The sequence below is a fragment of the Muscardinus avellanarius genome (assembly GCF_963383645.1).
Source record: "Muscardinus avellanarius genome assembly, chromosome: 13".
NCBI classification, from domain to species: Eukaryota; Metazoa; Chordata; class Mammalia; order Rodentia; family Gliridae; genus Muscardinus; species Muscardinus avellanarius.
This window is the reverse complement of record NC_137799.1, coordinates 36,487,609-36,507,618: the sequence shown is the minus strand read 5'-3', so window position 1 is coordinate 36,507,618 and position 20,010 is coordinate 36,487,609. Positions and strand designations below refer to the sequence as shown.

Sequence of the window (20,010 nt, the reverse complement as noted above, 5' to 3'; positions counted from 1 at the left end):
CTGTCTGGTCAGCAGTGTTTGCTGGGCATCTGGACCAGTGGGCCTGCTTCCTGCCCTAAGGAGGGCAGACTACTCAAACTAAGGGGACATTCTACCTCCAAGCCACACCTCCAGCCCTAATTTTTATCCTTTATTTTGAAACAGGGTCAGCCGAGCGTGGTGGTTCATTCTTGTAATCCCAGCATTTGGGAGGCTGAGACAGGAGGATCACGGTTCATGGCCAGCCTCAGCTACTTAGTAAGGCCCTTTGCAACTCAGTGAGACTCTGCTTCAAAATAAAGAATAAAAACTAGGGTTGAGCTGTAGCTCAGAGGTAGAATGCTTCTGGGATCCATCCCCAGTTACTGGGAAAAAAAAATAAGGAAAAAAAAAAAGAGAAAGAAACAGGGTCTCTCTGAGTTGTAAAGGGCCTCACTGAGTAGCTAAGGCTGCCCGTGAACTGCGATCTTCCTGTCTCAGCCTCCCACGTACTGGGATTACAAGCGTGCGCCACCACAAGGGCAAGTCCTGTTTTTTTTTTTTTTTTTTTTTTTTTTCGGGTCTGGGATGGAATCCAGGGGCATTTGACCTCCGAGCTACACCCCCTGCCCTATTTTTTATTCTTCATTTTGAAACCAGGTCTCACTGAGTTGCAGAGGGCCTCACTAAGTAGCTGAGGCTGTCCGTGAACCGCGATCCTCTGGTCTCAGCCTCCCAAATACTGGGATTACAAGTGTGCGTCACCACGCCCAGCTTCATGTGGCTTTTTGGTTTCCTAAACTACAATATCTGAATCCCAAGGGTGAGGGTCCCAAGAGAGACCAAAGGGGAACTGTATCACATGTATGTAGAGAGGGTACTGAGGACTGAACACAGGGGCATTCTACCTCTGACTTAATGCCCCAGCATTATTTTATTTTTATTTTGAAACAGGGTTTCAGGCAAGTCCTGTTTTTTAAAGCATTGTATGGTGAAATCTTTTTATAAAGTATCACTTTGTAATCCCCCCCCTTTACAAATTTACGAAGTGTCACTTTGTAACCTTTTTAAAATATTTATTTATTTATTTGTTTATTTATTTATTTATTGTGGTACTGGGGGTGAAACTCAGAGGCTTTTCTACCTCCGGGCTACACTCCCAGACCTATTTTTATAATTTATTTGGAAACAGGGTCTCACTAAGTTGCTGAGAGCCTCACTAAGTAGCTGAGGCTGGCTTCGAACCTGTGCGATCCTCCTGTCTCAGCCTCCTAAGCACTGGGATTACAAGCCTAAACCACCACGCCAGGCTTGTAACCTTTTTGTTTAAAAACAAAACAAAACAAAAACAAAGTGTCACTTTGTGAATTATGTTGCTATATAATTTTCCCCATTGTTATTTTTTGGTCCTAGGGATTAAAACTAGGTCCTTGAGCATGGTGCCCTCTACCACTGAACTATATTCCTGGCCCCCTTATTTTTCTTATAAGACCTAGGATCTCACTATGTTGCTCAGGCTGGACTCAAACTTTTGATCCTCCTGCTTCAGCCTCTAGAGTAGCTGGGGTTACAGGTGTGAAGCCCTGCTCCCTGCCGCAGTGAGTATTAATGACTGATGGCCATTTCATTGTGTAAATTTACTGTATCATAATTATAATCCTTTTTTTTGTTGTTGTTTCTTAAATTAGGGCCCTAGATATTTTCCATTGATTTTTTTAAATTATAAGTAATACCATGATGAACGGTTCTGAGCCCAGAATCTTCCTTTGCTCAAAGGGACCTGAGCTCCAGCCGATGGCTTTCAATCTTTAGTCTGCTGGGAAGGCCATTCCAGAAGCTATTCACATACACAGCATGCAGGACATGGTAGCATATGCCTGTAATACCAGTACTTGGAGGCTGAGACAGGAGTATCACAAGTTCCAAGCCAGCTCAGCAACTTGATGTTTCTAAGTAAAAAATAAAATAGGAGCTGGGCGTGGTGGTGCATGCTTGTAATCCCAGCATTTGGGAGGCTGAGATAGGAGGATAGCAGTTCGAGGACAGCCTCAGCTACTTAGTGAGGCCCTTTGCAACTCCATGAGACTCTTTCAAAATAAAGAATGAAAAATAGGGCTGGAGGTGTAGGTCTGAAGTAGAATGCCCCTGGGTTCCATGTTCAGTACCACAAAATAAATAAATATAAAAAAAATAGGGCCAGAGGTGTAGCTTGGACATAGAATGCCCCTGGGTTGAATTCCCAGTAACACACACAAACAAACACACACACAGCCCAGGCTCCCAGCCATCTGTAAGGACTCCAGGGTTTCCTGGCTGAAGCAATCCTGTGCTTTGTATAGGGCTTCAGGCGAGTGCAGGAGGTGCTGCAGGCTGACCTGGGCAAAGCCCTGTGTGCCCAGGACCTGGACAGCATCATTGTGGCCTGTGGCCTTTCACTGTTAAGAGACTGGCCATGTGCACACGGCCCCCAGGTGACCCTGGCCCTCCCTGGGTCATCGCCCCTTTGACCTAGATGGCCTACAAGGTCCTTCCTGGCCCAGAAACTCCAATGCATGGCCAGATGGTGGGCCTTGGTCCTGGGGCTCCAGTAGCAGAGGTGATCGCCCCTGGCTGACTTCCTTGTCTCCCCATCCAGCCGCCTGCTGCTCTCTGCTGCCTAAGTGCTGGGCTCAGGCTGCAAGGCTCTGCCCCGTGGGGCTTGCTCTCTGACCTCTTCCGCTGGGGTCCAGACCCTCAGCCCCATCTTCCTCTTCCTCTCTACCCATGTCTCCACCCTGATGGAAATCCAGGCTCCCTGGCTCTCAGAAGTGCTGCCAGCGAGTGCCAACTGCTTCTCTGGACCAGTCCTGCCTGCTTCTGCTACGTGACCCCATTTCCTTATCCTTATGTGGCAGGGGCTGTGAAATCAGTGAAACTCTCATGTTTGCAGTGCAAGGACCGACCTGTGAGCATCGGGATTCTCCAGGACCCCTCCTTACTCCCATGAGTCTGACACTTTAGTGTCAGGAGGTTTAGAAGACATAGGAGTGCAGAGGGTGGACGGCCTCCGGGCATCACCCCTCTGCACCCACCGTGCTGAGCACATGGCCTCACTGAACGAGGCCTCCCTGCACCCTGGAAGGAATGCTTGCCACCCTAGGAGCACGGATGCTGTGGCAGAGGCTCTGAAAAGGACATCCTGCTCCCGACCACAGGGCTAGTCGGAGCTGTGTTCCAGCTGCTCCACTTCCTGCCTGTCCTCTCTCTGAGCTCCCTTTTAACAGGCAACCACCAGAGGCTGAAACTCTAGTCCCCACCTTCCAGGCTAATGCACCCAGGCCTGCAGGACCTCTCCCACCCGGAAGGCAGTATAATAACACAAGCACAAAGACGCTGACGTTTCTCAGGTACCAACTTGGCTGGTAACCAGGGGGCAGACACTGGGGCCATGCTGCTTGGATGTAAACCTGTCTTTACCACTCACACCTGGACTTGTTAATTTTCTGTGTGTCTGTGCTCAGAAATGGGGACAATAACAGTCTCTGGAGGTTGCTGGGTGAATTTGGTTAGTTAGTGTGTGCAAAGGTTCAGAGGCATGTCCAGCACAGGGCAGGGCGAGAGAAACGCAAGACAGTGACCAGGACTTGCCTACTTCCTTAGTCTGCGGAGCTAACATGGATTCTTCCCAATCTCCTGGAAAAAGCACCAAGCACCAGGCCTGAGAGGAAAGGATCCACTGAACCTGGAGTTCCTACTGTGTGCCAGCCCTGCTTCCTTCAGGGCTGTTATTTTGTTGATGTGTGTGTGTGTGTGTGTGTGTGTGTGTGTGTGTGTGTGTGTGTGTGCTGGGGATTGAACCCAGAGGTATTCTACCTCCAAGCTACATCCCCAGTCTGATTTTTTTTTTAATTATTTTTTATTTGGAAACAGGGTCCCATTAGGTGGCTTGTTGAGAGCCTTGCTAAGTTGCTGAGGATGGCTTTGGACCTGTGATCCTCCTGTCTCAGCCTCCCAAGAACTGGGATTACAAGCGTGCGCCACCATGCTCAGCTATTTTGCTGAATTTAATCTTTGTCATGGTGTTGTAGGATAAGTATTAAAGAACTATCATTCCCACTTTACAGATGAGGAAAGGAGCACAGAGACAGTGAGCCTGTCATTCCTGCAGCCGGTACAGGAGAGGGCCAGGACCCAAGCACAGTGGTAGCCAGCCCACATCAGGCACTCAGCAAACACCATGGTCTGCGCACAGACTCGGCTCACTCCTGCCTCCCGTTACCATGTCTTCCCCAGCCAGGCCTACAAGTTGCTGATGGGAAGGCACAGACATGTGTGCAGGCTGGGAGGCACTGACTGGGGGTGGAGACTGGGCGGCGCCCTCCCATCCTGCTTGTTGCCCTACCTTGAGTGTTCCTCTTGGCCCAGAACTGTAGGGAGGAAAAAGAGAGACCTCAGAGAAGAGAAAAGCCACATGTCAGTTACCAGGGGAGGAAAACATGCTGGAAAAGGGCCCAGGAAGAGAGCCTGCTGCCTGCCTGTCTTTGGGGATAAGGAATGGGGGTTCTCTTTGGGATATAACCCATGGACAAGGCCCTCTGCTGGTCTGCAGAGACCTGAGCCTACCGCAGGCCTGCCACTCATGCCGCAGGGCTCTGGACCGGTCCTTCCCCCTCTGTGGCTCAGCTGTCCCTGCCAGAAAAGGAACAGGCAGACCAGAGTTCCAAGTCCTTCCAGCTCCAATATTTAGGAGGTAGCACTGTTATTGTCTGCATTTCCCAGCTCTGATAGGCAAGACTGTCATTCTTAAAAGAGCAGTCTCAAAAACAAGAAGACATTTCCCCTAAGGCTGGGTATCTTCATAGGCTAAGTAGGAAATGTGAATTCTCTGGGGTCAAAGGTAAAGACCATGGCTAGTTCATGGATTCTCTCTGTCTTTGTTTTTCAGTATTGGGGGTTGAACCCAGGGGTGTTCTATCACTGAGATGCATCCCCAAGTCATTATTTTTTAATTTTTAATTTTGACACAGGGTATTGCTAAGTTTCCCAGGCTAGCCTTCCTGCCTCAATCTCCCCAGTCACTAGGATTACAGGTGTATGCCACTGCACCTAGCTTCATGGTTTTTAAAAAAAAATTTTTTTTTTCGGTACTGGGGATGGAACCCAGGGGTGTTCTACCTCTGAGCTATACCCTTAGCCTTATTTTTTAAAATTCTTTTCTTTCTTTTTTTTTTTTTTTTTTTTTTTTTTTTTGGTGGTACTGGGGATGGAACCCAGGGGCCTTCTACCTCCGGGCTACACTCCCAGACCTATTTTATATTTTATTTGGAAACAGGGTTTCTTAAGCCAGCTAAGGCTGGCTTCGAACCTGCGCGATCCTGAATCAGCCTCCCAAGAGCAGGGATTACAAGTGTGTGCCACCACGCCTGGCTTTTAATTCTTTATTTTGAAGTAGGGTCTCACTGAGTTGCAAAGGGATTCACTGAGTAGCTGAAACTGTCCTTGAACTATGATCCTCCTGTCTCAGCCTCCTAAATGCTAGGGTTACAAGTGTGTGCCACCATGCCTGGCTCTTCATATTTTTTTTTTTAAAGCTAAAAATTAAGAAACACTTGGTACATGCAACTCATAAAGTCCAACAACGGGCTTCAGAGGATGACTTACAAATATAAGAATCACATTACTAAAAATCACACATGCAGAGTTTCCTTCCAGCCGGGCTCTTTGATACATTAAACTCCTAAAGATGTTGCTGAGGCTGGCCTCAAATCTATGATCCTCTTGTCTCAGCCTCTCAAGCACTGGGATTACAGGTGTGCGTGGCTTCAGGACACACTCAAACTCCTGGTCTTGGGCAGTCTGCAGCTGTGCAGGTGTGCAGCAACCCACTTCCCTGAGCCCCCTGCTGCTCTACTGGCCCTGAAGAGTGGGCTTCCCCAGGCAGGGCAAAGAGCTGAGAAGACCTGAGCTGGGCAGGCAGGGAGCAAGCATTTTTGCTGTGCAAGCAGGATGACAGCTTTCTAACAATCTGGCTGTATCTGCATCTGAGAGCTTTTTTTTTTTTTTTTTTTTTTTTGTCTTAACCAAAAAGAATCTCTGATTTCAGACTAATAAAGGATTCTGTGGTTGGTTGGGTATGTGGTTTTTCAGTTTCTGCTGACAGGGAAGGGAATCTGGGGTTCAATTTCTCTTCCATTATCCTTTTAACAACCGCAGGGGCCAGAATGGTCAGGCCACTTGCTGTGGAGGTGATAACTTACCCGAGGCCACACAGCTGGCCACTAGCAGAGCCGGGACTCAGGCACAGGGCTCTCCCCTCAGAGCTCAGCAGTGAGTGCTGTGCAACACAGCCACTGCTTCTCAGGAGCCTCCAGATTCTTCTTTTCCTTCTTTCCCTCCTCTCACCCAGAGATTTCTTGATTCAGGAGCATGGGCATTCACTCCCAAGGTTACACATGCGTTATGGACATGTGTACTGACCCTGGTTCTACATGGCTGCCTTAGGGACGGTGGAGCTAGGAGGACCTGTCCCCGGCCTCAGGCCTCCCAGTGTTCAGGCAGCTTCTGTGATGACCCTCTGAGGAGGCTACAGACTATGGCAGGCATCCCACCTCAGTTGAACTCCCTACCCCTGTGCTGCAACTGGTCCCTGTGGGCTGGGGCAGCCTAGAGACAGAGACAGGGGCAGTGGAGGGGAAAGCAGGGTGAGCAAGGGAGGGGCAGCAGCTAGATGAGGCGGAGGAGCTGAGAGGCAGCAGAGCAGGCAGACCAGTCAGCAGACCTGAGCTCCAACCCAGTCGAGCGCTCCCGCTGTGGATCAGGCCGCTGGGTGAGCATCTTTCCCTTACCTCTGCGGTCCCATCTGCAAACTGAGGGCTTACAAGTGACTGCCTCGCAGGGCCGGGGCCAGGACAAAGAGACGGCCCAAGCAAAGCAGAGACCGTGCCTGGCACACAGTGACTCTACCAAGTCCACGGTGGAGCAGCATTAGTGCCAGGATCATGAGCAAGCCACAGCCAGGGCAGGTCACTTGTACTGTGCTGGACCGCTGACGGAGTGTGGCCCTGGCACCTTGAGGCTTCGGGGCCTGGGAACAGCACTAAAAGAAACTGTCCAGGCCAGGGCCCAGACTTGCTGGCCCGGGGCTCTTTCATCTCTACTTTTATAATCTAGAGACGCTTTGCTTTTCAGCAGCCCAGGACATCATGAAAAGGACATCGGGCCCTCTCGTGAACAAGCAAGGCGGTGGAGAGTGACCGTCCCAGCAACACCCATAGGAGTGTTCCACGAGGAGGGGCAACTGCTCCACCTGCACACCCACCAAGCCCAGGGCAGTACCTCGGGCAGGGAGGGGAGCCCTACCTTCAGGTGCTCCATCCTCTCCTGCTGGCTCAGGAAGTCCCTGTCAGCAGTGTCGGGGGGCTGTGCAAGGCCCTGGGTGACCTGCTCGGAGAGCTTGCAGATGACCTGCTGCTTGGCCTGGTTCTTGTCCATGAGCAGCTGCACGTGCTGCTGTAGCTCCTGCACCTGCTGCTCCCGCAGGCCGGCCGTGTGCGCCAGGCGCTCGCGCTCCTGCTCCAGGGCCTCCACCCGCCGGCCTAGCTCTGAGATCTGCCTCACTTTGTGCCGCACCAGCTCCAGCCGGTCCTTGTCCTCAGCTGCAGCCAGGTACGCGCTGGATGCCCTCTTCTCCTGCTGGGCGGCCTCCAGAGCCTTGTGCAGGATCTTCACCAGGTCCTAGGTGGGGAGAGGGAGGCATCTGTGGGTCAGAGGCAGGCGCATGCTGTCACCAGTCCTAACAACCTTGGGCTTCTCCTGTCAAAACTGTCTCCTTCTCTGTCCAGCAGAGTGCCAGCTGGGCATTTGGCTCCCCAGCTAAAAGCTACATCCCCAGCAAGTCACAGGTGGAGGTGGCCAAGTAACTATTCTGCCTAAAAGGGAACTGAGCAGAGATGTGGGGAGCTTCTGGGTCACCTGTGAAACCACTAGACACATGCTTCCCTGGTCCAGGTCCCTTTCCTTCTGGCTGGGAAACGACAAGCAGAGAGCAGCCACTTCAGAGCCACAAAGTGAAAGTACATGTTGAGGATGGCAGAGCTGTCCTCCGGCTCAGGGCTGCTCACCTACCTCTTTCTGAATTCTTCAATGCAAGATGGAGAGAAAGAAACGTCCAACTTGTTTTAGGCCACAGTACTTTGAGGCTTCTTTTGTTACAGCAGCTGAATCTATACCCTGACTTAGACATGTCCATTTCAGGGATGAATAAACTGAGTCCCAGGAGAGCAGCATGAAATTCAATCCCCAATCACCCATTTTCCAAAGCCTGAGCTTAGTAATAAAACCTGGGGTGACAGCCATGTGGCACACAAATATCACTCTTCCCTCTCACCTCCCCCATGGCAGATATTACTTGTTAATTGTAATGCTCCTTCCCGCAATGCTAAGTTGAGGCCTCAGAATCCTTCTCATTATAGCATCCAAACACTTACTGAGGCAACATTAGAAAGGAAATAGATTGTAATCCCCATGCAAAGCCACACACAGAACACCTCATTCAATCTATCTGTGTCTAGACTCCTCAGCTCACCAAATGACTCTTGCAAGGCTGGTACATGGAAGGGCAAAAAGATTTAGAAATAAGGACCTTGATTTATCCTTGGCAGGGACAACTAGAAACTCAAAGTCTGTTGACTCCTGTGCCTTCAAGGCTCCAACCTCCTCAGGGCTGGGGCTCCTCCTGAATTCATCCAGGGCCAGGATCAGAATAGCAAAAGCCAGGCAGCCCAGCAAGCAGGCCCGCATGGTAGGTGGACCTTTCAGGCCACATCGCCTTGCCTCATGCTTGTCTCATGTGGAAAACACATTTCCCCCAAAACACATCACTGTACTCATGCCAAAGTAGTTAAACAAATGCATCAGCTGGATAGGATTATCTCCTAAGAGCGATTCCATTTTGGAGGAGAACCGCCACAAATCATGACTATCTGGGAAGCTGATGACAAGTTCCCACTGGCCCGAGTCTCCTAAAGCCTCGGTACTAGTCACCATCCCTTCTCTGCTTCTCTTCCACCCACCCAGCTACTCACACATCCAAATTTTATCAAGCGCACACTCAGAGCCTTGCGCTATGCCAGGTGCCCAGAGAGGGACCAGCCACAGTTCCCACTTCCAAGGACTGCATAGGCAGTGGGAGTAGAAAATAACCACAGTGGAACTACCTACTGCAAGAGAGGAGACAAGGGTGTCCGGGGGCACAGCTGGGGGTGGGCAAGGACTCCTGCATGGGGGAGGCGTGGAAGGCCGGTACTCTACAGAATGGCAGAGCAGCCTAAACTGGGTCATGGAGAATGAGGAGGGCCATAGGCCAGAGTCAAGCAGCAGGTGGGAGGTGAGAGTGGGGAGCTTCCCTGCTGGGCTCCTCCAGAAGTACGCAGGGCCAGGAGGTGAAAGAGCAGGTTCAAAGCTGTGGAAAGCCTTGGGTGCGGCAGGCAGGGACTTGGGTGGGGACGGTGATGCACACTGAATCAGAATGCCTGGAATGTTCAGAGCAAAGCCAGCCTCCCTGGGCTCCGCAGTGAGAGATAACATTCCTGTGGCTCCAGGAGGACCATTTTGTGATGCAGGGGAGATCTGAAGATTACCTCAGGTGCCTGCCCGGTGAGGGAGTTGCACGCAGCTGTTTGGACTTGTACTGGCGTCAGAATCGGTTGATGCCTTTCCCCAACATTGGGAGAGTCCACACTAAAGACCATTTCATTACATCCAGTGGCCTCAGGAGGCTCGGCTCCCACCCCCACCCCTGCAGCACAGAGACAGGCTTGGGAGAAAGGAACCAGGGCAAAGGGAGGGTGCCTCAGGAGGACCTGAAGACTTGGGTGGTAACGGGCCGTGGATGCAGAAGGCTGGGAAAGCCCAGTGGGTATTTTATTTATATTTTTAAAAGTCAAGCCAGGAGTGGTGGTGCATGCCTGTAATCCTAATACTTGGGAGGCTGAGTCAGGAGCCTCAGCAACTTAGGGAGGCCTTGGCAACTTAGTAAAAATAAAAATATTAATAACAATAAAAAATAAAACAGGACTGCGGATGTACCTTAGAGGTAGAACACCCCTGGGTTCAATACCCAATAGCACAAAACGAAAAAAAAAGCCAACAAATCACTAAAAATAATTCTGTATTTTTTATGAAACCACTGGTACTTTTACTACTAAGATTAAAGTGGGTGGGTCTAAGAGAAGCCAGAGGTATCACAGGCCTCATAAAGCTACCATGGTCTAGGTCTGGCTTGAGTGTTCCTCGGAGTTTCAGGTGTTGAAAGTTAATCCCCACTGTGAGGTACTAAGGCGGTAAGAATTTAATATGACTATGGTGCTTTGACATATGGCCTTTGGAGGTGTCGAGGATTAGCTAAGGTCATAAAGGTGGAGCCCCCATGCTTGGATCTTGGTAGCTTTATAAGAGGGAGAGACCAGAAGAGACCAGATACCTGGTGCTCCCCATGTGCCACTCTGCATAGGGGGGCGCACAGGACACAAAACTAGCAAGAAGGCCATCGCATATGTGGCACCCCGACCTTGTACTTCTACAACCGTGAGCCAAAGTAAAGCTCTCCTTCGTAAATTAGCCCATCTCAGGTATATCCTTTTATTTTATTTTATTTTATTTTAGTGATACTGGGGATTGAACTCATGGGCATCCTACCTCTGAGCCACACCCACAGACCTTTTCAATTTCTTTGTTTTGGAACAAGATCTCACTAGGTGAGTCTTGCTATATTGCTGAGACTGTCCTCAAACTTGTGATCCTCCTGTCTCAGCCTTCCAAGTACTGGAATTACAAGTGTGCATCACCATCGCTGGTTCAGAAATATCCTTATAATAAAAGACCTGACTAACACAGTCCCCATTTCGGATTCACAAGGGTTTATCTAACAAGGGTGCCCTCAGGCTGAAACCTCAGTTTTCTTGTAATTCAGATGCAGCTAAAGACCCAAGCATGGGAAAGCCTGCGAGAGCCCCTCCTCCTCAGCTAAAACAGCCCAGGTGCCTCCTGCTTCTCCCGCCAAGAGGCCAGGGCCTGGGCCAGGACACATACTTTGATGTCTCTGGCTAGAGTTCCAGGGTAGGGACCATGCTGCCCCTCCCAAGTTTCCTAAAATACGACTTTCTGACTTTCCTGAGTAAGCCAGGGCAGCCCCACAGGGCCCCAAGCAGAGCCCTGGAGGGGTTCAGCCTTCCTGCCCGCGGACAGATGGCTGACACTACCAGACGGCTGCCTGCCATCTGCCCGAGCAGACGGCCTTCAGGCTGAGTGCGGTTCTGTAAGGGCTTTAGTCACTGGGTCAGCCAGCCATCTGGCACCATCTCCTGAGTCCAAATCTCTTGTGGGGACAGTGCCGTGACTCCAGGGTATCAGAGTCGCTATGGTTCCATGTGACACCAGGGCGGTACAGGCGGTGTGCTCATTTTTTTCCAAAGAGTGGTTCTGATGCTTGTGTCTGATACTGGGCCATGAGATCAGGGAGGAGAGGAGGTAGCTGGGCCTTCTCCCGGGATGAGCACCCTGGACTCGGAGCAGGAGACCAGGGCCCCTGTCCTCATCTGGTGGGTCACCTTGGGCAAGTCATCCAGCTTCTCTGAGCCCGCAAGAGTGGCCTTGTGAACGGTCAGAGATGCTAGAGGCAGTCCAGCCGCAGCTCGGCCCCTGGGAGGCCCAGAGCACAGAGGCTCCTGGACCCTCGGTTTCCTCTTCAGTTCTAACTGTAGTCAGAACTAGAGATGACACGCAGAAAGCTCAGCATTCGCTGGTGTCACGGTCACTTATCCTCTCCCCATGGGGTGGTGGGGTCCCCAAGGGCAGGGATTTGGTCCCACACCCCTCCAAAGATTTAAATTCTTATGGGGTCACTAACACCAGGGGTGATGGCCACCTAGCCATCAGAGCTAAGACAAGACCCATGTTGCCATGGCTCCCAAAGCCAGAGGTGCAGATGGCACCTCTTTCCTTGCACAGAGGCACAGAAAAACATCTCACACAAGTGTAGCTGCCCCAGCTTTCTAGCTGATGAACTAGACTTGGAGATTTCAGGCAGGCTGCTCCCTGCCCTGCACCTCTAGTGCCTGGGCCGGGTGGGTTCCCTGTGCCCCACCTTCCTGCACCCCACCTCTGGCCATAGGCATCTCCTGCTTGCCTTCCCTGTCTGGCCTGGTATGTGGGCTCCAGGTGAAACCCCAGAGTTGATGGGCAGGGGTGAACAGAGATCTGTGCTCCCACACTGCTACGGCCCCAGGAGCTTACTTCCTGGAGGCCCAGATGGGCTCACGTGGCTCCCTCTCAGAGGCGCTGAAAGGAATCCACACCGAGGGCCAAGAATGCCGAGGTAAGCCCAAATGACCCCAGGCTGCATCTGTTGGCAGCTGCAGGGTGCCGGGCGCTGGCCTTGCGATCCACAGGCCTCTCCAGTGAGCACGGCTACAACTCCATTTACACCAGAGGAAGTGGGCTGGAGAGGTGAAGGGACCTGCTCAGGGCCAGAACCTGGGCCTCTGCTCAGAAGCACCCACCAGATGGACGTGTACCCCTCAGCCCAGAGACCGCGCCAGCGCACTCTTGCCAAATGCGAGGCTCGCTCCCCTCCCACCAGCTGTCAGGAGCAGTCGAGGTTTACTGGGAAGTTACTCAGGGAAAAAAGTCCAGATTTTTTTAAGGCCTAAACAGCTTCCTTATGACCTTTTCCCTTTCACTCTATAGGAGCCGCCCACAGCCTGGGAAACCCTTACAAATCTGCCTTTGTCTGTGGGAGAAAGGTGAGGCTCCCAGAGGCACATAGCAGTCGGGACAGATTGAAATCAAGGCCTCCCAGGCCACTTGTGACAATCTGTCATGACTCAGGAAGAAAGGCAGGTGAAGGGCTTCTGGGAAGGGAACGTAGCGAGGAGAGGCAGTGTTTGTATCAGGGGCTCTTTTCCTCTCCAGGTTCTGGTTTGGGACGTCATACACTGGCCCAGGACAGTTCAGTCTGATGCTCTCTCAGCCCTCAGAAGCACTGACAGCCTCGTGACAAAGAACACCCAGCTGACGGAGGAGACAGCTGGGGCTGAATGAAGATTCGAGCTCCTATATGGCTGCTACTGCCCACAGCCGCTTCACAGGGGATTTTACATGCTGTGGCTACATATCCTCCCTCCTTCCCTCTCTCCTTTTCTTTATACTAGGGATTGAACCCAGGGGCACACTACCTCTGATCTACCCCCCAAGCCCTTTTAGTACTTTTTTAAAATTTGAAACAGGGTCTCCCTACATTGCTGAGGCTGTCCTCCAACGAACCTCTTGTCTCAGCCTCCCTGGGGAATGTGGGCGTGCACAGCGTGCCTGCCTGTGACTACATATTTGAGTGCGGATTTGCTGACTGCCTGTCTCTGCTATGAAAGGAGCATCCTGTAAGGGGTGGGCCTGTCGTCTGTTCACTGTTCTTCCCAAAACAGAGAACACTGCATAACATCACAGGCCCTCCGTAAAGAGCAGGTGAATAAGCAAACTGAGACTGTGTGAGTGAGCGGGCCCCTCTCATCGCCAGCCCCTTCACTGACTGTAGCCCCCGAGCAGGGACGAAGCCTCTGGTGGTTCCCTAAGATCTGCTCACTTCGGGCCAGAGAAGGCTGAGAAGGAGCAAAACCAGGTGGGGAGAGACAGCACTTTTCTGGATGGTCTTCTCTGAGAACAGAGCAGAAAGGAAAAAAGAAATGTGTAAGGGGAAGACTATTCAGCAGTAAATAGAGTGCACACCCCAGAGGGCGCAAGCAGCCAGAGTTCAAACACAAAAGCCTAGCTAGGCCTTTCTCTAGGAGAAAGAGGAGCTCCCATCATTGATGGGGCCCCTGGAGGTCGCATCAGGCCTGTTACCACAAATCCCAAGCAGCCACTGCACCTGGAAACTTTTTGATTAATATTAATGTTTATGAGTTGGGCATGATGGCACATACGGGTAATCCTAGTACTTAGGAGGGAGGCTGAGACAGGAGGACTGCCATGTTTGAAGCCAGCCTCAGCAACTTAAGCAAGATCCTCTGCAACCTAGTGAGGGCATGTTTTAAAACTAAAAAAAAAAAAAAAAAAAAAGGTATAAACTGGAAGTAAAATGCCTCTGGGTTCAATCCTTATTACAACAACAGCAACAATAATACTAATGTCTCTGTTTGTGACATCTGATTTCTGTAATGACCACATGGCATGTTCATTCTGTGACTTCTCCTTCTCACCATGCTAAGTCTAAACTTCCTCCTTGTCACTGGTCTCTTGGTTCTGGCTCAGCTCTGGGTCCACCCTGCCAGCTTTCTCTGCCCTGTGGTAGCCCTTCAGAGAGCCGCATCTAGAAACCACTGCCAGGTCAGGTCTAAGATCTCCCGGATCCTTCAGGACACCCCAGGGCCCCGCATCCAGATCACCCTCTCCAAACACTGCCTTTCTTCAGGTGTTGGGACAGACCACCCTGTCTCCAAGAGGGGTCCAAGAGACAGTTACTAAGCGGGTCTCCAGAGACCCCTGCCCTTGGTGGCCTTTAGTCATGGTTTGAGTGACAGCATGCCCCTGAGCAACCACCAGCGAGCGCAGTGTTTCCAACCTCCTGCAGTCGGTCCTCTAGAGGCCGCAGAGCAGCCTGTGCCTACCCAGGCAGATGCTTCGCCTGGCGCTCTCCATCCGCAAGGCTCCCGGTCCAAGGCCGTGCCGGGCCCGGGGCTGCTGCTCACCTTCTGGGACTTTAACTCCTTGGTGAGCACCTGCACCTGCTGCTCCAAGGCCACCACCTTCTCCTGGGCAGTTCTGTTCCGCGCCAGCCCTTCGGAAAAGAACGGGAACGTGTTGCTCTGGCGCTTGGTTTTCTGCATGAAGTTGGCGGCCAGGGAGGACTTGGGTGCAGGCTTCGGGGAATCCGCTGGCTCTTTCCCTGTCCAAAACGAGAAATGGAGTGACATTTCTAACCTAATGGACTGACAAGACTAACTTAACTGGGGTTAGGACTGACACCACTGGTTCTCAAAGGAGTCTGCTTCAGCAGCACCTGGGGGCTCGTTAACAAGTGGCTGGCCGGCGCTGATCTCAGAGGACGTGACTCGGGAGGCCCAGGGCACCTGAGAACTTGCATTTCTAGCTGAAAGTTCCAAGCTAATGTGGACGTAGCAAGTCGAGGCATCATACTTGGAGAAGCTCTGGACTATGTAAATAAACATTATTTATACTGTGGTGGCCCAGACATCCGGTTCTCTACACTGCCTATCCTCCAACCCCAACCTGCCTAGGTCTCTGTCATCCCATCCTGTTGGGGCCTGCCAGGTGGCTGGCTCCTCAGGCACAAGCCCCCAAAGATGTCTTGTTTCTCATCTCAACATCCCACTTCTACCTCTGGATGATTTTTCAAAGCAGAGCTATTGATAGGAACAGGAACAAGTATCGTACTCTATGTTCTTGCCCCAGACAGTAGCTCAAAGTTGTACTGCAAGCTAAGGTAGGAGACATATTCCCCACGATTGACTGCTTCAAAGCTGCATAATCCTTTTATTTCCTCTAGAACCACCTACAGTTTACAGGCCAAATCCAGCCCACAACCTTTTATTTTTTAAATAAAGTTTTTTTTTCAGTACTAGGAATGGAACCCAGGGGTATTCTACCTCTGAAGTAAACCCCCAGCCCTATTTTTTAATTTATTTTGAAACAAGGTCTCCCTGAATTGCAAAGGGCCTCACTAAGTAGCTGAGGTTGTTCTTGAACCTCGATCCTCCTGTCTCAGCCTCCCAAATGCTGGGATTACAATAAAGTTTTATTAGAACACAGCCACACCCATTTGGCCACATATTGTTATGGCTACTTTCAGTCCACAAAGGGGAATTGAGTACTTGCGAAAGAGACCCTATCGCTACAGAGCCTCACCTACTCACTAACTTGCCTCCTTACAGAAAACATTTGTTGACTACTGTTTCCAAGTTACTAAACTGGGGTGTGTGTGTGTGTGTGTGTGTGTGTGTGTATGTGTGTGTGTTTGTGTGTGTATGTGTGTTTGTGTATGTTTGTGTGTGTGTTTGTGTGTGTATGTGTGTGTGTTTGTGTGTGTATGTGTGTGTATGTGTGTGTGTTTGTGTGTGTATGTGTGTGTGTTTGTGTGTGTATGTGTGTTTGTGTGTGTATGTGTGTGTTTATGTGTGTGTTTGTGTGTTTGTGTATGTGTGTATGTGTGTGTGTTTGTGTGTGTGTTTGTGTGTGTATGTGTGTATGTGTGTGTGTGTGTGTGTGTGTGTGTGTGTGTGTGTGTGTGTGTAGGCACTGGCGATTGAACCCCAGGGCCTTGTGAATGCACTGTGACCAGGAGACCCTAAACTATATATATATATATATATATATATATATATATATATATATATATATAAAATAGGGATGTGGAATGGGACCCCAGGATAGGGGACAGGCAGGGCTTGGAGGAAGGACCTTGGCATCCTTCTTCTGGAAATCAGAGTGGGAGCTGACCAGAGAGTCTGCAGCAGATAAGGAATTACTCTGGTAGACATCAGGGCCTGTATATATGCTGGGTACAAAAAGAGACCTAAGAGAAAGCTGGCTGCACCAGGTACAGACTGGACCTCAGAGCTCGGAAGAAGGCAGTGCCTCCTCCTCTTTCTTCCCTGTCCCAGAGCCCAGGAGGCAGGGGGCTCCCTGTGTCCTTCTAACTACAACACTGTCCATCAGTCCTGAGGACAGGCTGGGGAGGGATCTCTGGGGAGGGCCATTTTCTAGACAGAGAAAACGAGATGTCAGACAGTGATTTTTAGTTTGTGCCTTGGGAGTTGGTGGAACACCTCCAGAGCCAGCTGGGAGGGAGGGATGTGAGGGGGCAGGAGCAAAGAGGAGCCCAGACCCCTACCCCACCCCCACCTCAATTCTGCTTTTAGCTGCTTTGTATATTAGATTTTGCTGGAAGGGGGATAAAGTGTCATGGCAATAAACATGTACAGCTGCTCCTCCACTTGGAAATAGCGTTATGTCCTGATAAACTCATCTTGGGTTGAAAATGATGTAAATGAAAAATGCATTTAGTTCACCTGACCTGCAGAACATCCTCGGTCAGTAACTCAGCCAGCGCCGCACGGAGCACTGGCGGTTTCCCCTCGTGATCTCCTGGCTGACCAGAAGCTGAGGCTCACTGCTGCTGCCCAGCAGCGCGAGAGAGCACTGCAGCCAGGAATGGCGAGGCACATCTGTGATCCCAGTACCTGGGAGGCTGTGCCTCCCAAGAGAATCGCAGGTTTGAGGCCAGCCACAGTAACTTAGTGAGACCCTCAGCAACTTAGGGAAACTCTGTTAAAAAATAAGAAAATAAAATAGGGCTGGGGTGTATAGCTTGGAGGTAGAAAGCAATGCTCCTGGATTCAAACCCCAGTACAGAGAAAGAGATAGATAAGTAGATAGATAGATAGATAGATAGAGTTAGAGAGATAGATAAATTATTGTACTGCACATTGCTAGCTCAAGAAAAACAATATTCAGCAAAACCAATATTCAAAACCTGTAGGCTCAAGATGTAGGTAGAGCATTTGCATGCATAAGGCTCTGGGTTCAATCCCTAACATTACAAAAAAAAAAAAAAAACCCACAGTACAGCCTCTACCAAATTCACCTTGCTTTTGCTTTGTTTTAAAGATGCAAGCTTCTAAGTTGAGCCAGGGACTGTACACTTGGAAAAACCACTGTGATGAGGCACCAGGCAGCAAGCGTCCAGGAGACCAGCATGCTTGGCCTGAGGCCTGTTCTGTTACCCACTGCGTGGCCGTGAGCAAGTCATACCATTTTTCTATGCCTCGGTTTCTTCACTTATTGAATGAGGTTAACAGCAGCACCCATAGGCCCGGTGCTGTGTAGATTTACCAGGTAGACGTGGGAGAAGTGTTCAGGGCGTACACACATGGGTGAAGCCCGAGAAATGCCCTAGTGAAAGGAGCCAGTCACAAAGGAAGGGCCACCTGTTACAGAGTCCATTCACAGGAAACGTCAGAGCAGCACGTGTGGAGACAAACCACAGATCAGTAGTTACCAAGCGCTAGGAAGTGGGACTGGGGTTGATGGCTACAGGGTACAGGGTTTCTTTTCTTTTCTTTTTTTTTTTTTTTTGCTGAACTGGGGATAGAACCCAGGGGCATTCTACCTCCAAGCTTCACTCCCTGCCCTATTTTTTATTCTTTATTTTGAAACAGGGCTCAGTAAGTTGTGGAGGGCCTCACTAAGTATAAGATGTTGGCTGCAAACCTGTGATCCTCCTGCCTCAGCCTTCCAAGTACAGGGATTACAAGTGTGCACCACCATACCCAGCAGTACAGGGTTTCTTTGTGAGGAAATAAAAATGCCCTAAAATTGATGAGATTGAAAATTGATGAGATTGATAATTGCCTAACTCTATGATATACAGAAAGCCACTGTATCACATCCTTTAAATGGGTAAATTTATGGTATATAAATTATGTTTTAGTAAATTGTCACCAAAAAAGTGCTTAGTGTAGCCTTGGTTCAAAGTAACTGCCAAGTCCATGCTAGCTTTGTTATTAGTATTATCAATTTGATCCAGCATTGGCAGGCTGGTCACTGTGATCCCCTAGGCCTCACTGGGCACTGACTGCCCCAAAAGGGCAGAGTCCAGAGTCAGCTCTGCCCAGTGCAGGGGTCCTCTCTGCCGTAGTAAGAACCCACGGTGCTGCCTTAGCCAACTGATCCCAGGAAATGTATCCTAACAGCACCAAAGCCAATCCTAAAGAAGCTAGCCTCCTCTGATGGCATGGCTCCCCCACACTTTGTAACAGAAACAATAAAATGCTATGTCAGCCTAACGGCCCCTTGCTCCAGGTCTTCAGGCAGATCTGATCAGACTTACCCCAGGAAGAAGTTATGCCCTTTCACTATAAATTTAAAAAAAGAAAGAAAAATGAGAAATATTTTCCTTTATTTCTAAGAATCATTACTAAGTTTCCACTGGGGAGATGAAAAGCTGTGGAGATGGACGGTGGAGATGGTGGCACCAAGTGTGAATGCCCTCAATGCCACAGGACTCTACACCGAAAAATGGTAATATGGTAACTTTTGTTATGCATATTTTACCACAATAAAAAAAAATCATTATTCCTCAACCTCTGGAAACCCCGAAGGTGTGCTCTGGAGAATTTTTTATCTTTGACACCCACTGCTGACTGAATGTTGCTCCCCCTGGTTCCTGTGTTGAAGCCCTAATCCCCAGTGTGACGGCATTAGAGGGGCCTCTGGGGAGCCACTGGAGTGAGACGACGGCATGAGGGTGGAGGCCATGCCAGGATTGGTGCACCATCAGAGAGAGAGATCAGACTCTCTTTTCAGCCAGCTGAGCACACGGTGAGAAGGTAGTTATCTGGAAGCCTGGAAGAGGCCCTTCCGCACCAGATACAGAATCCGCAGCACCCTGATCTTGGGCTTCCTAGCCTCTGTACATCTGTGAGAAATAAATGTCTTCTGTTCAAGCCAGAGCCATGGAATTCTGCTATAGCAGCAGTAGATTTAGACACACGTACACATACATGTGCACACTTTAGCAGGGCAGAGAGAGGACACATCTCATTCACCCTGGGAGTCTGGTCTCTGAAAGCAGCTCCAACCTAGACAGAGGCTCACCTGGGGTGCTGGGATCGGGGGCTGAGGGCTGCTCCCTGCTCGGAGGCTCCCCGCTCTGTGGAGGCTCTTCCGCTGGAGATCCGTGCCCTGCTCCTTGCCCCTGCTTGTTGCCACGAATGTTGTGCACCGTGTTCCTGAAAGAAGCAGCAGCATGAGGCTGACAGCCCCTGATCTCAGACCTCACCCCATACCCCGTCACCCGACTGGTCTCCTGGACTCCAGGCAGAGCGCGCCCCCTTGCACGCACTCCCAGTGCCCCTGGCCTTCTCCTTCTCACCGGCCCTTCCACCCGCTGCATGGCTTATGTGAGCTTCTCCGTCCCCCAGCCCTGCTGCTGCACATGAGCACCATGCTTGTCTGCTCCCTGGTGGATCTAGAGTATTTAGTATAGTGCCTGAAATACGG

At 50.6% G+C, this 20,010-nt stretch overlaps 1 protein-coding gene across 1 annotated transcript in view; it reads right to left on the bottom strand.

Moving 5' to 3' along the window:
* Positions 1-20,010, bottom strand: part of TBC1D2 (TBC1 domain family member 2) — a gene marked incomplete at both ends in the record, with an annotated part of 50,038 nt that overhangs the window by 12,582 nt on the left and 17,446 nt on the right. Inside the window, 3 exons of the mRNA XM_080709167.1 lie at positions 7,297-7,671; positions 14,679-14,875; positions 19,606-19,739. Of these exons, the coding sequence (XP_080565293.1) occupies positions 7,297-7,671; positions 14,679-14,875; positions 19,606-19,739 (706 nt within the window). The remainder of the gene's footprint in view (positions 1-7,296; positions 7,672-14,678; positions 14,876-19,605; positions 19,740-20,010) is intronic.